General features: G+C 43.6%; 1 protein-coding gene across 1 annotated transcript; it reads right to left on the bottom strand.

Moving 5' to 3' along the window:
• Nucleotides 1-633: 633 nt before the first annotated feature.
• chrna11 (cholinergic receptor, nicotinic, alpha 11) lies at nt 634-15,781 on the bottom strand. Its single transcript, XM_030411924.1, has 10 exons — nt 15,458-15,781; nt 13,458-13,597; nt 12,981-13,025; nt 11,770-11,879; nt 11,592-11,671; nt 9,263-9,430; nt 8,990-9,184; nt 6,254-6,340; nt 4,277-4,386; nt 634-1,594 (listed from the first exon to the last, which is right to left on the bottom strand). Exons 1-10 carry the CDS (start codon nt 15,507-15,509, stop codon nt 860-862), a joined length of 1,722 nt encoding a protein of 573 aa, XP_030267784.1. The 5' UTR covers nt 15,510-15,781; the 3' UTR covers nt 634-859.
• Between the last annotated feature and the right edge of the window lie 430 nt (nt 15,782-16,211).

The following is a 16,211-nucleotide window of genomic DNA, read 5'->3' as shown; positions in this document are numbered from 1 at the left end:
GGACTTCATCTTTTAAAAGCTTATTAGTCTCAAAGATTATCTAAGGTCTTTCAATTTGACGGTCATTAGATGGATGTGATTGAATAATAGATGAGATCCTCCTCTGTTCCTCTCTGCCGCAGCGATCTTCTGATCTTCAGTCCAGTTTTGTATATCCGAGCATCAGGATGCTCACTCTGCCAATGTCATGAGGGATGTGGTCTGGTTCCTTCACGACTGCTCTCTGTTGCCCGTCCTTGTAGAAGTCTATTTCTCATCTCCCCGCCCTGTCCTCCTCACATCACTTTAAATGATGCAGTCTTTTCTCAACATGTGGGAGTGAAGGACTGTCTTTACTCCTCGAGAAAATAAAACAGCCAGCTGTCTGTCTTATTTATCTGTCCCCCTCTAAAGCCTGTCTCTTTTCCCCTCTTGCTCTCTCAATCTCCACCCTGCTTTAAGAGCTTTCTTACTTGAGCTTGCTTCTGAATGATAATCTTCTCTTTCCTTTTCCCTTTCTCCTAATTTTGGGGGAAAGTCTTTGACAGAGAAGAATCCATTTCACCTTGTCAAGGATCTGATAAAGCACCCTGCTCACCCTGATCTCATTCTAAGTTCACGCTGCTACCCCCGTCCTCATGTTTTCTTCTTATATTTCAGTTACAAAACAGAATCTATTACAAAGAAAACCATTTGTTTTTTTTTGTTTTTTTTTTTTCTTTCTATTTCCCAGTTCCTCGCAATCACAAATCACAGAGCGTACAGTCAGCTGGAAATTGTATTTCCTTGGATCCAGGCCCACTTCATCCTTCGTCCTGTATTTAATTCCCCTCATCCATTCCTTCACGCTTCTCCTCCTTTTTTTTTCCCCTCCTTGCTTTCAAACGAAGTCCTTTGAAATAGCCTCCACAAAGTTGGGGGCAGACATGAGGATGGAGATGGTGCATATGATGTTGAAAACGCTGAACGCCACCAGACACAGGCGGTCGATTACAGCACCCGCGAATTTCCACTGGTCACTCACGCTCTCGGCCTCGTCCTGCTCCCGGAAGCGGTCTGCCATGTACCGCACCTCCTCCAGGATAGCCTGCAGCTGAGGGTCTCCTATCCCCGCAGTCGAGCACCCTCCGAGCCCTCCAGTTCCAACTCCGAAGCCCCCACCACTGGAGACAGTGCTGGGGCAGCCTGTGTCCATGTTGGGGGTCGGAGGTGGAGGGGAGCTGCAGAACTGAGACGGCAGGTGCGGAGGCGGGCTTCCTGCTACTCTCGGAGGCCCTGCGGAGATGTTATTCCTCTGGACAGCCTCTGAGAGCATTGAAGGGTCCTCTATGCTCTGGAAGCCCATGTAAAGAAGGTTCCCATTGTTGTTGGCGCTGGACTGGGCGTGGAGGTGAGGGTGCCCGGCGTGGAGGGGCCCCGTTTGGAGAGGGGCCAAGTTCTGTGGGTGCAGCGGATGGAGGGTGGGGTCCTGAGGGTTCGGGATGCTGCCGCTCTGGGAACCCGAGGAGCAGCGCCGCAAGTGGGGGGCACACGGGGGCCGCTCTGGGTCGTCATTCTCTCCCGGTCGCTTCATACGCAGGAACCAGGCGACCCACTGCAGCAGGACAAGCTGCACCTGTAGAGAGAAACAGAGTTTGGTTCAATACCATTCAATAGCAGAGCAAGAGGGAAAGCTACCGATTCCAGCGCTCCCGGTGACAGTTAATACTGCCAAACAGGCCAAGCAAAGAAAGAAACGCACCAGAGGAAAAGACGGAGAGAGCTGCCTCAAAAAAAAAAAAGAAAGGAGCAGTGCAAGTGGGTGACGTATGTGTGTTATTATCAGTTTTCTGTTTCTCTTTCTGGTTTAGGGAAACATGGTTTGGCTTTCCCAACATTTAACATGACAAAAATGTGATTGGTCAGTCTCAATGACGATCCTGGAGCCACATCATCATGTTCCAGAAGCAATACCAACCCGGCGATATCAGATGAGATAATGAAATAGATGAATCAACTAAAACGCACATATATATACACACACACACACAGTATATTATCTCATAAGCTATTAAAAAAAAGGAGATAGAAGTGCCGACAGGAATATGAAACAAGTATTTCTTTTCTTACTGCCCTTGTCATGGCTTCATTAGACACGACAGGTGAAGCGTGTCGGGAAACGGGGTTGAGAGAGAGAGAGAGAGAGAGAGAGAGAGAGGGGGGAAGTCATGCAGCAAAGAGCCACAGGTCGGAGTTGAACTCCGTACCGCTGCAGTAAGGACACAGCCTCTGCACATGAGGCACACTCTCTACCAAGTGAGCTCCAGTACAAGTATGTGTTATAAATTAACCTACTCTTTTCTCTTTTGACAGGAAGTGACATGCTTAGCAGCCAACACTGTCAGACTTCAGATTTTTTTATTCATTAATTAATTTTGTGACTCACTCTGTAAGAAAATGTGATCATTACAGTGACAGCCATGAAAGTTCAGGTCTGCTTGTGTCGGCCCGTCGCTATTTCCTGCCTGAAGTCACGTACAACAAACTGATAGAGGTGAGAACAAAGCGAAAGTGCACAAAAGCATATATGCAGAGAAAAGGAAATATTATATATGCTGAAAGCTGTGGGCACTGAAAACCGCCCACACATCCTGATCATCACACAACAAGCTGGATGCATAGCCTCAATTGATGTGGACTGACGTTGGTGCTGCTTTCAGCCTTGAATCCTGCTTCAAGTGCAGCTTGTTTAGACAAAAGTATGAGATGTTCAACAGGGAGGCCCACTTAGAGTGCCTGAGGCAAAAAAAAAGGGTTTTTTTTAGCTTGAACTGTATTTCCAGCAGCGGGGACTTACTTACAAAGATAGCATTAAACTTAAACTGTGGAATCACTGAGATCGACTTTCATATTACTGTTTTGTCACTACAACAAGCTTGTGATAATGTTCTCAATAAACTGCAGCATTAAGACAGAAAGATGATTATCTACTTTCAAGTACATTTAAACCTGGTTCTTTTCTACTTTTCTATTTTCCTCTCTGCTCGCTTTGTCCCCTCACTCACTCCGCTTCCATGAAAACAAAAACTCCCTCGAAAAAAAAAGACCACGCGTCCCCTGAAAGGGCATATTGGCCCAACAGCATCCAGATGGGTGTCTGGCATCTAATGAGAAGCTAATGTCCAGATGACTGCTCAATTAGCCCCCACCGATAGTGTTTACAGGCCAGGTAACAGTCCCTACTGCCGCTGCTGTTGATGTTGTTTTTTTTTGCGGGCTGCAATTATGAACCGCGCTGGTTCGATGCGCTCATCTGAACCACATCAATTAGCTTGTTAATTGGCCATCGGACTGTCCGAGCGGGCCATTCATCAAGAGAATGTCCTTGCAATGTATTGATAAATGCGGCATCTGCACTCCCATTCGATCGAGCTCATTGTACATGTATCGATAAATGGAGACCTGTCAATTTTTTTCTGCAGTCAAAACATAAATCAGATGCCAAACAATACCCTCCTATATGTATTTGTTGATTAATAGCTTGAATGGCACTCAAATAAGCTTGATTTTTTTTTTTTTCAAGATCCATTCACTGTTCCCTGAAAAATGAGAGAAAGCGTTTTATCTCACAATGTTAAAGAAAGTAAGAAAAAATCCTAGATCTGTCTCTTTATCTGGATCCATATCGAAAGTTAATTGGGGCTATTCTGGGCCATGACCCATCCTCCATCCAAGTTTTGTGGAAATCCTTTGAGTGGTTTAGTTGTTCCCGCTGACAAACCAACCAACCAACAAAAGGGTACAGGTGCAAACATAACCTCCTCGGCTGACGAAATAAGAAAATGTTCCCGTTTCAGCCATCCCGCAAACCAATTGAACATTTTTGATATATGAACATTATAACAAAACTTTTTGGAAAGGGCCTGATGCGTTTTTTAGCATCGAACAGAAGGCACGAAAAATAAGACAAGGGAATAAGAAGAGAGAATGAGTCAAATCGATTCCGCCCACATATCCAGAGCGCTTTGAAAAGCACTCCTGTTGAAGTCTGCGGCGAGGCATTTGATGAACACGCTCAGGCAGACTGACACTGCCGGATGAGTCACAGTCGAGGAAGTCAGAGAATAAAAAGAGAATGCAGACGAGCACAGGTAGCACTGACGGATGGGTGAAATGTTTCTGAAGATGGCAGAGAAGAGGAGTGATACTAATAATGAAATGGAGATTAATAAAAGCAATAACTCAACCATCTGCAGCACGATGGATGTAACAGATTATGCTCTTGAGTTTGCGATGAAGAGTTCGAGCTCGGACTCACCCATTTCGGCATGTTTCCTCCGTTTGGATCATGGTGATGATACTGCAGAACGACCACCGTGGCGATGACTGACATCCCAACGATGATCATTATACTTGCAAAGTACTGACCTGGCCGGGGTAGAAGTTAGAACAGTGTTATGTCTTTTTACACATACTGTGATTTCCACTCCTGACAATTTCCACCTTTATGTTATTCACCAGCATCCTCTGCATACGAATGCGTAAAGACATCATTTCAGTAGTCGTTTCACTAAAAGTGTGAGGAAAAACATGCTGAAACATAACATGAATTTGTGATGATTATTTTCTCTCAGTTTTGTCCTCGCTTTGTTCGACATGAGCCTGTCCTCTGCTTTCTGCCTTTTTGTAAACGACCGTGTTTGTTAGATAGACGAACAAAGACTGCACCAGGGTAGTTACTTCTACTAAAAGAATAATGCTGAAGGCAGCACACTGGTGATTATGACTCTACCCTTTTTTTTTTTTTTTTTATGATGGGGATTTGTGCCTTTAGGCAGAGATGTCCATGCATCTGTCCCCGACTGCAATCTTAGCTCACTAAACATAATTTCCGGCAGTGTGCCTGCAATCAATTAAGGCAATTAAGTTTTAACACGAGCAGATGGTTAAATAAATTCTGTAGTTGTATTTTTTTATTTATTTACAATTCAGAAGCTCTCCTACTGTCTACTAATATGTAGTCATTTTTCTTTATTTTGTGCATTTTTTTTTACCCATCCAAAATCACTCTTGGATCAAGTGAGCGGTGTCTCACCAAACTGATCAAACTGGCTAAACTAGGCAGTGTGGATAAACTGTAAACCAAGAGTCTGCTGCTACACTTCCTGTTTCAAGGTCAAAATATTTTCAGAAAAGGCTCTAAAAAACATTTTTGTCTTTCTACTGCATCGACAGACCAACTGAATGCAAGCGCCATTTTTCCAGAGATGAAATCCTTCTTCAAGTAAAAGATGTGAGAGCTTTTTTTCCATTACTGTCAGTCAGGCCACCACTTCAGACTGAAATATCTCGACAGCTACTGGATGCACTGCCATGAAATTATCGATGGTGCTCAGAAGATGAATCATAATGACTTTGATAATCCTGACATTTTCTGTAGTGGCACCACAAGGTTGACATTTCTGTTCCCCCCCCCAGTCTCAATAAGTTTTGCCATGAGATTTGGTTCAGACATTTTAGAAGAGTTATAGTAACTTTGAAACTTTTCATCTAGAACCATCATCAGGACAGCGTTGTTCCAGTCCTTTGGTTTAAGTGAAATTATCTGCAAAACTAATGACAGTCCCATCAGAGCTCAGCTGTACTTTATGTTTAGTGCTGATCAGCATGCTAACACACTAAACTAGGATGACAAACGTGCCAAATATCATACCATATTAGCAAGCCGACGTTAGCATTTAGCTCAATGCAACACCTTAAAAACCTTAAAAGGCTGTGCTTATGGTTGGATTTAGGCACAAAAAGTGGTTAGGGTCGGAAAAGAGCATGTTTTGAAGTAAAATACATGTTATGTTTGCCGCTCGACTGGCGATATAGAAATATCCAGCGGTGTCACTCTTACAAATGTTGAAACGTGTTCACTGGCTTGGAAGACTTCCACGCCCGTAACTACACCACATCCCCGTCCGCCTACGAGCCATTTCATAAACATGTGACATGAACGTGATATAGCGTGTTTTGACGATGTGACAACAGACCAGAGGTTTGCAGAAAAAGTCGGCTGCCAAAAATGTTATCCTGGCAGTGTTAATGCGAGCTACTTCCTTCTGCACACCGCAGGGAATTACTGCTGGAAAAAAACGAACATGGGAGACCAAATATTGATTGTCACTGTCAGACAGAAACTTGACGCAGCATCCCGGATAAGTAAAACATATTCATCCTGTCAGTCACGAAATCTTTGTGAAGACACACACACACACACACACACACACCAACACTGTCACTCACATACCTATAAGAGGGACGGAGTCAGATGTGGCTGGCATGATCTCCGCGACCAGCAACATGAAAACAGTCAGAGACAGCAAGACAGTGATACCTGTAGATAGATAGATAGATAGATAGATAGATAGATAGATAGATAGATAGATAGAAAGATAGATAGATTTTGTTCAGTAATCAACATTGTGTTCTTTGGCCGTGCCTCTTTAGACTCTCCATAAGTGTGTTTGGTATTTTGATGAATGGCCGCACTCAGGATGAGCCCAGGTTCGATTTATGTAAATAAGCGGCTAATGCTCATACAGTGAATTACGCTTTGACATCCTCTACTTCTACAGCAAAAAAAAAAAAAAAAGCACTTCCGCGCAGCAAACAGCCATTTTTTTAAAGTTGTCCAAACCTCGCCCGCGTGCACATGAACACACACCCCTGCGCTGAAACCCATCTCCATCTTCATTTATCCACCTCCACACTACTCACTTCTCAAGCAGATAGAATTTAGGGAGTGCTTTGCTGGCATAACTGTCCCCATCCGGCGGCACTCAATTAAACTCCTCGGCCGAGAGATAAAATATGAACGCCCATTCAGGATATTAGGAAAATTAAAAACGCTTCTTTTATGCTGCCTTTCTCCTTAAAAAATGACATTTGTTCTTTTTAAAAAGCATGGCCGTCTGACCCTAAGGGCCCGGCCACTTGGTCCCCGCGTCTCCTCCATCAAGACGAAATGACAGAGTATTTCCCTGGAAGGCAGTGTATAAGCTCTCTCCCCCAAATCAATTCACTAGCCTTAATTACATCAATAGGTTAATTGGCCGTGTGTGTAGGGCTTGGCATTTTTTTTTTTTTTCTGCTGAGAAATGCTGCGTAATGCATCCTGTATTGAGGTTAAGGATGTGCTCTGACAATGCTGTCGCTGCTTGCCTGTGAGCTTCCTCCCACTCAGACATGAGCCACAAAAACAGACGCATTTATCTGAATGATCTGCTTTGTGGAATGAATATTGATCAAACTGCTGCTTACTTTCAGGATTGATTGATCAATCATTTAGTCTATAAGATGTCAAAAAACACAAGACGTGAAATATGCGAATCACGTTTCCAAAAAGTTACATCATCATATTTATCCGGCAAGCTGTCCAAGCCCTAAGTACTCTTTATTTACTATCAAAAAAAAGCAAAACATCCTGATATTTAACAAGCTGGAACCAGCAAATGTTTGACACTGTTGCCTGAAAACTTACTGAAAATGAAACAATTATCAAAATACTTGTCAATTAATTTTCTTGAAATCAACTTTTAGTGATTAACCAGCTAATCTTTGCACCTCTGAATGTAATAATCCAATGTCAAAAAGAGGGTTGTAATTCATATTTTTCATTGAATTAATCTGCTGACTATTTTTCGCTTAATCAGTTAAACATTTTTGCCTATTAATAAATAGATATAAATATAAATGTCAGAAATGTGTGGGTATTACTTGTATGATTCCACAGACCCCAAGATGACGTATAAGTAACTAGAACAACTAGATTGGCACGTGAAACATTTGGGAAGACTGAAGCAGATCATTTGCACAAGAAATGGCTCAAACAAATAATCGAACCAAAAAGTTGCCAATGAATCATTGTGACAAGCATCTATTTGATGAATCGACCTGTCCTCTCAGCTCTGGTGAGAGAGGTCAGATAATCTTTAGTCTTTATCATCCTGATGAGGTGAACATCATCCATCTTGTGCTCTAAACCGGCTGAAGCATTTATTAAAATGTATCTGCAGCACAGCTTCCTCCCTTTCAGCCTATTAGAACGTGATTTCTCCCACCTTTCCCTCCTCATCAGTCCTCCCTCTCTCTTTTGTGCTGTCCTCTCTCATCCTCTTCGAATTCTTCTCCTGTCTCTGTTCCCCTTTCGCTTCCCTTCCCACACCCATCCATCTCTGTTCCTCCCCTTCGCATTTCTCATCTTTCTATTTCATCCTGTAATCCCTCTCCTCTCCCAGCTCCACACCCGCTCCCTGTGCCTCTTTCATCCCGCCCCATACTCCTCAGTGGCGCTCCTTTTATTTATTTATTTATTTACTTTTTTGCCTTTATTCTATGAAGGTTTGTTGTGAACGCTCAGGAGGTTGGATTTTGAGGGAAGGGAGTGTTGCTGCCTTTACAGCGTAGATGTCCCAGCTGGTCCTTGATGTAAATCTATCAAAATGAAAATGCATCGCTCAATTTTTTATCCGGTACACTATGTTTAATTCACCTCTCCAAACTTTTTTAAGGGTGGAGTGTCAGAGAGTTTTTCTTCATGTCATCCATTGGTCAGTGACGTGATTCACACAGTCACTCCCCCTAGTTATTAAGCATGCAAAGCAATATTGTTTTTTTGAAAAGTTTAAAACCTGCATCCACATCCAGTTTTTGGCTCGACGGCAGTAAAGCGAGACCAGGCCTATAAACACAAAAGTCTATCCCTGACTTACTTTATTATCTATATCTGTGTTATTGTACACAAAACTTGTGATTTGTTCTGTAGAAGGTAACCCGAGACAACCTCAGACACCACCAGTGTTTTCTTTCGGATGAAATATCTCACAGTGGTCTGCACCCTGCTGTGTGAGCTTCCCCGAAACTAAAAACTAAGACATAAAACTAACAAGCCCTTTTCCCTCATTTCTAATATTTTCTTTTCCCCCTCTGTAGCTGCTTTCTGTCCATCTATTTCCTTCATCATAGCTCTTTTTGATCCACTCACCCAGTGAGATCTTCTCCCCGGAGTCAGCTGGCAACACAAAGATGAGCAGGGTCATCGAGGACAGCAGCACACAGGGGATGAGCAGGTTCAGGGCGTAGTAGAGAGTCCGCCGGCGTATTGTCACAACAAACGTCACGTCCGGGTAAGGCTCCTTACAACAGTCATAGAAGGCCTCATTTCTGGTGCCAGGAACCCCTGGAAGAACCGGACGGAGAAACATTGAATTTATTGTTCCGTGACGGGATGTTCTTGATGACGTTTCACCTTACTCACCGACTAGGTCCCACTCTCCATTGGCCATGTAGCCCGAGATGTCTGCCTCGTTCATCTGGAGATCGAGCAGCCAGCCATCGTACGTCCAGGAGCCGAACTTCAACTCACACCTCTGGATGTCAAAGGGGAACCAGCGAACGTCTACGTTGCATGTGCTCATAAAGATTCCTGAGGGAAAGACAGCGCGGGGGCAGGGAGTTAAAGCTGCACGATCAATTGACTAAATGACAGCACTGAGCCCTGCCTGCGCAGAGGTGACAAGGGAAAGACGTATCAGAGGACCACTTGCGCTGTACCCAAAGCCTGTACTGAATAGAAAGGTACTTGTCAGAATGAATCATTCATTCATTTCATATCCAGCCAGCTCTACAGACTGAGCTCTTACATTCACCACCACACATTTCCTATACAGAAAGGCTCAGAGCGCACACTTGCAATAGGCTTTTCATGGACAGAAAGTATGCCGTTCTAAAATGGAGTTTGGGGGAAGGAAAAGCGAAGCAAAGACTAGATGCAAAACAACTTCCCGTCAAAGAAACTGGCAGTCACTCACCAGTTCCAAATGTTCTACAGCCTCAGCAATAGAAGGAAACATCACCAGTGACACTGAAAAATGAGATCATGCACAGCGACCTGATCAGATTAGCTCTTTTATTATGCTAAATAAACACCCTCGCATCCATATGCATGGGCACGGGCAGGCTGGAAATCAGAGCGACACACTTTCACGCTGGTATCTACCCACCAGAAACGACAAAGAGTCACAGCGTTCCTCACAGTGGTCGCCGGGCAAACTCCAGCCTTTAAAGTAATTACTGAAATAAACGAATCGAGCCTGTTGAGACGTTTCCCGACACACACAGAACCAAAATGCCAATGAAGCCTTACAGCCCTCAAAGACATTCATTACGGGGCTGTCGACATGCAAATCAGTCCTCACAGCAGAAAGAGAGCAGAGTTAAGAGAAGGTTAGCGGGCTTAATGCTGGATTCAGAGTGGAGGCTGATCACAAAAATGACACGGGATTAAGTAGTGGCTATAAATTGTCTTTTTACACACTCCCCGCTCTCTCAAATGAAGCTACTAACACCAAGGTCTTACAAGTGATCACCTTTGCTCCGCGGGGGGAATGTCTTTATAATTACCCCCATTAAATTATGTAAAAGCAGTCAACTGATCTGTGAACCTCCGTGTGCAGTATATTTTTGCCAGCCGCCTCTCACAGAGCTCCTGTAACCTTGAAGCAACGCTCACAAACACGACACCTGGATTTTTTTTCTGCAGCTCGCAGCCACGTCTCTCTCTCCTGTTCGCAGCACAGCTCCCAAAATAAAACTCCATCATCATTCTGAAAATCGCTTTCCTGGAAGACATCACCAGGCCCACAGACAAGATTCCCTGCTCGCAAATGTCAGCTCACCATTGAGACATGAGCTTAAGACGTGTTCCACCTTATCTCCCATTTTAACGATTAAAACCCCCAACACCTTTATCTCTGTGGCTACGAGAGGTATTCGCCAAATTACGGTGTGAAGCAGACACCTGGGATCCTCCGCTTTTGAATTATTTACCGTATCAAGCTCCTGTGCCGTGCCTGCCACCTGCAGACCTGTTGCCTTTTATTTACCAGCAATAACAGCCCCGAAAAGACCTTTGAAATTGCAACCAGGTTTCTGTGAGGGAAAAAAAATGCTCATTTTTCCCCCTTTTTTCTCCATTTCCTGCTCTCTGTCTCATCATGTGTTTTGTGGTAAAACCTCTCCTCCTCCTCCTCTTCCTCCTTCTCAGTGCTATCCTTTTTTATTCTTTTCCCTAATTGGCGTGGATCCAGATCGCATCATTAAGGGGCTGTATTTACATTCAGCAGCAGCCTATTAATAAACATGGCCTGCTGAACAGAATTGGTTGGCTTTCTGAGCTTCACTTTGACTTTTACTTCAGAGGGCCATTTCAACCTCCCCCCCCCCACCCCGGTAACACCAGGGATTCCGCCTCAGCCCTGCTGTAATCTGCTGTATAAAGACAACGGCAGAGGAAATACAAAGTAAAGACCTGTGGAGACCCAGGGGAAGCATTACTTTCACAGGCTTGCACGGGTCTTGCGTCTGAGTTTAGACAGGAAGCCAGTGTCGCCTATTTATAGGTGTTACTCGCAGCGCTGGGAACGCGTAACCAGCGAGTAACCAGGGAGGCTGTTTTAGTCTTAATAAAATATTAATGTCAAGTGTACAAACAGGGGAGACATGCAGAGAGTGCAGAATGAGATGCTGCCGTTGCACCGCAGGGAGATTAGGATATGATAGGGAAGGCAGGAAGGGATGAGGCTCACCTGGAGGCAGGTACTCAGCGTAGCCACTGGAGTTCACCAGAACATTGGTCTTGAAGGTGGAGTCAAAGTCGTCATCTGCACTGAGGAAGGACAGATGGAGAAGTGACACGACTTGTTGAAATATGATGTGTGCGTGTGAGTTGTGTGTGTGTGTGTGAAGGTGTTTTACGTGTTTTACCTGTTGTAGAGCAGGATGTCTGGCGTCCACACCTGGTCCGTTGTGAAGCGGAGGTTTTTCACTCCGGGGTGCTCGCTCTGGTTCCACTGGAGATAGTGGTCGAACCAACTCTTTATAACACACACAGATACAGTCTGTATCTAAGAGGACTACAGGAAAGCAGTTCAGAATTCAGAAATAACCTAAAACTGCTCCGTGTATTGTGTAATTCTGTACATAGTGTTGTTTGGACTCTATTTCCTTTTTTCTTGTATCTTTCCTGGCGGTTTATTACTGCTGCCGTGTCCATCTCTTGGTTGGTTTGTCAGCAGGATTACACGGAAACTACTGAGTGGATTTCCACCAAACTTAGACGGAGGATGTGTCTCAGCCAAGAATAGACCCCATTAACTTTCCAGATAAAGGTGTGAATTACGGGAATGTTCTCTTCTTCTTACTATCTTTACTCTCAATTAACAGTGAGTTTTTTATTTACGTTGTCATTCATTTCTCAGGAAGCAATGCATAGATTTAGCTGACTGGATCTAGCAGATTTACGTGTTTGATTTAAAATGTATCAGGTTTGCTTGAATTAAAGGGGACTGTTGGGCCTTGGCGGGGTATTCACTCTAGTCAGTGCCATTCTAGTGAATAATTATGAATAATTGTTACCAAACGATATTGGCATATCTATCCATATGCTGTCACATAGGTGCTGAGATAAAAGCTTGTTTTTTTTTAATATAATGCAGAAAAAATCTTGGGAGTAATTTATAATCAGTAAATCGCGAGGGAAGTTACTCTTCGAGTGCACCGATGTCATTTTGGATGATTGAGTTCACTGTTAAACTGTTAAATGTCCTGCCTCTATTACATACGTATCATAGTCACACTTGTGTGATAACCACATTTGAGGAATTATTGCCAGAAATGTGTGTTTATATTGGCCAGAATATATCAATCTCATAACTTTTTTACCCTTCAATATTGGTATCGGCTTTCACACTTAAAGCCAAATATCACTTTTGTGTATTTCTGTACTGTCAAAAAGGTGAGCCGCAAAACAGCTTCACTTCTTTCTAGGTTTTCGTGCCGTTAACATTCCCAGCATGCAGGTGACGACCTTCATTTACATGTCAAAGACTGAGTGGACTAGATCAAATAGAAATCCCTTTGATGCATAATAGCAGCAAATTCATTATCACCCCAGGCCGTCTCCCAGGACTCCTTACCATCCGCAGCCAGATGTTAGTGGTGAGCACCTGGTTCTTCTCATCCTGAAAGAACATGAAAAATATTTTTAGCACGTCTGTTCTCTTAGAAATCATTTGCATCCTTAATAAAGATTAAAATAATTGTAGTTATGTGTACCTCTAAATAAACACACGTTTGCTTTCTTAAACACACCTGCTGTTATGACCATTATTATTATTATTTGTATTATTATTATTATTATTATTAGTAGTAGTAGTAGTAGTAGTAGTAGTAGTAGTAGTAGTATTATCAGTGCTCACTTGGCACCAAATTATAATTTCAATTTTCTTTGTACGTCTAATTTCCATTTTAATTAACAAAACAAAACCAGAGGCTGCAAAAGATTCAGCACACTGATTAACAAAATCTTCATATATATTAATATGAGAAGTATATTTTGTTACACTCTACAGTGAACGTGAATGTGAATGTGGCTAAGTGGGGCAGACACCTACCACGTCCATGATCTGTATCAAACTGAGGGAGAAGACGACGGTGAGAGGGTGGGAGTCATTGCCCACCGGCCGCTCCATCCGGTTGTAGTCCTTCAGGAGGTTTTTCAACAGGTTCCTCTGGTGAGGACCCTGTAAGGACACTGGAGAGGCGGAAAGACATGAGAGGATTTAGATAAAACCTCTGGATGTTAAAATCTGTGTCACCTGCAGAGCCCCTCGTGACAGAGAAACGTCCGAGAGGTGAATAAAACTGACACCGATCTTCAAGGGAAACTTGAGGATTGGTGTCACGCACGACTTTGGGGTAAGAGTTGAGTCCAAAAAAAGCAAAGGAGAAGAAATCACAGGATCAGCTGATCATATCAGAAGATTGACCCCCTTAGGAGCTGAACTTCCTTATCTATAAATGCATCCAGAAGACTAAAATGAATTTGAAGACGAAGATTTAACGATGATGAAACCGTCCGAAATACAAACTGATCGTTAATCGCCGCTGCACGCCTCTTGACTTTTATGGTTGACGCTTTGCAAAGGAATATGGAGCGTCTGAATAAAATAATTAACATTCATATTAGAACATACAGAAGGAAATCAAACGGGAGAACAAATCAGAGGGAGGGAGAAGCGGGTAAACAAATTGTAATCTAATTAGAAAAAAAAAAACGGGAAACCGTACAAAGGCATAATTGACTCTAATGAATGTATAATTATGTTAGTTTGTCATGCTCAGAGTAATACACATACAATTTTTAGATAGAGACGTCTGTGGATTTAACAGACAAATTGGATGGACTTGGAGGAAGTGTGAGCACAAATGTAAAATGTAAAAGGACGCTGCGTTACTGCAGCCCCTTCTGTTTTTCTTGGGTCCATCATACACGGCCAAGCTTTATCCAAACTCGTAGATTTTATTTTGTATTGTGGTTAATATCCCGAGGTCTCTAAATCTATTATTCATAACTTATACCACCAAGTACAAAGGATTGAATTTTAAATACTCCTCAGAACATCTAGGATTTCTCCCGTTGGTGCAATCGTGTAGCAATCAAAAAATGAGGTCTTGGGATTTTGAAAAATATACCACCCAATTTGGTGTTATATAACCCCAATTAAGTGCTTGAAAAGCAGACACAGAACATACAGTATGGGAGACATTGTGGGACAGTGTGGATAGACTGTATCTGACTTTGAAGCTTGCTGCATTTATGGTGTGGATGTTTCCCTTTAATCTACTGTTCTTAAAACTCCGCAGAAATACAGTCTAGAAACTTTTGCCTTATCTGTTCTCTTGTCTCTTCTCAATCCTGTGCTCAAAGGCACAAACACACAGAAAAAAGCTGCTGGTGCTTCTTCTGCCTGCAGGGATAAGTTCACCCGCTTCTCTCTCAGCCCTGTCATCCACTGTCAGCCTTTGTACTCGGCTATGGCTTCTGCTGCTCCGAGACCCATCAGCTCGGCTGCGGTAACACATCCACGACAGGGCGGCGGGATGGAAAGAGCCGATCTATATGTGCAGTTCAATTGATCTGTGACCTTTTTTTCTGTTGGAGTAAAGACCCTCTGACATGCACATGCAGATTTGAAGATAAAAACGCATGAGAGGCGAAGACATCAGATGGACTACTCTGATTCTTCTACACACTGTGTCTCTCATCTGGATGTCAAGCTGCCTGTTAAAGCTTCTCCTGTAGAGGCATCGGCCCCGTCAGGTCAACTCGGCATGTGTCTGTAGGAAAAAAGGGAACACAGTTGTGGAAAAATCCCGGGCAACGTAAACGGGCAAGCAAACAGGTGAGCCAGATTCTCACTTTTCCTCCCCTGAAGTCTTGTTCTTTCTACTTTCAATTCTTATTCCAAGCAACACTTTACAGAGCTAGCATCAATGCCGCCGACTCCAATTCCTATAAAATCACACACTTTGACACTAAAGTGCCGCTGCTGCAATCTGATTCCTGCAAAGAGAATGAAAGACAGAGAGAGCGCGAGGCAGCCAGGCTCACCGTGGATCAAAGCGGAGAATCCAGACAGGAGCAGAGCCACCGAGTGCCACATCCTGGTGGTGAGGAGCAGGAGGAAAGAGGAGGCAGAAGAGGGGAAAGCTCTGGGTGTTCAAGAAGAAGGAGGAGGAGAAGGAGGAGGAGGAGGAATGAGGAGGAGGAGGGGAGGGAGGAGAGGGAGGACAGACTCAGGAAGCTGCTGGATATCCCTCGGTCTGCATCCAGTCGGCATCGGAGGGAAGGAGTGTGAGCGTGTGCTGGAAGAGAGGGGAGCAGAGAGAGGAAGAGGAGGAAGAAGAGAGGAGGAGGAGGAGGAGATGGGGGCTGTGAGCGCACCCTCTCTCTCTCTCTCTCTCTGGGAGGAGGGACTAAAATGGAGAAAGCACGAGAGAGAGAAATGTCAGCGATGGGGGGTGAAAGGGCTGAAGATATAGAGCAGGAGGTGGGGGAAAGAGAGGTTTTAATTGGTCCAAGCACCACGAGTTGACCTTTTTAAAGACAATGGAAACAGGTGATGCACAAGGTATTAAATGATCTGAACACTAATGGAGAACAGGTTTAACAGAGGTTGGGGAAAAAAAAGTGTAGAAGAAGTGTTTCAGACATGCTTAATTTGCGCACAGAAACAGCTACTAAGACAAACACAAACATGTAAATCGATTCTTTTTTGCTCTTTCAGCATCTGAAGTCTGAAAAAATACTGGAAAAAAAATCTCTTCTCTGCATCTTCCGTCCTTTTTTCTATTGGAAAAAAAAA

This window comes from Sparus aurata, chromosome 3 (genome assembly GCF_900880675.1).
Source record: "Sparus aurata chromosome 3, fSpaAur1.1, whole genome shotgun sequence".
NCBI lineage: Eukaryota > Metazoa > Chordata > Actinopteri > Spariformes > Sparidae > Sparus > Sparus aurata.
The sequence above is the reverse complement of the archived record's forward strand: the minus strand, read 5'-3'. Positions and strand labels throughout refer to the sequence as shown.

Bases quoted from the DNA above. Each gene is read 5' to 3' on its own strand.
- chrna11 (XM_030411924.1), bottom strand. From the start codon at position 15,509: ATGTGGCACTCGGTGGCTCTGCTCCTGTCTGGATTCTCCGCTTTGATC. The intron at 13,598-15,457 runs GTGAGCCTGGCT...CCGCCTCTCCAG, and splicing joins ATTCTCCGCTTTGATCCACG to TGTCCTTACAGGGTCCTCAC. The intron at 9,185-9,262 runs GTGAGTAAGGTG...CGGTTCTTCCAG, and splicing joins TGGAGAGTGGGACCTAGTCG to GGGTTCCTGGCACCAGAAAT.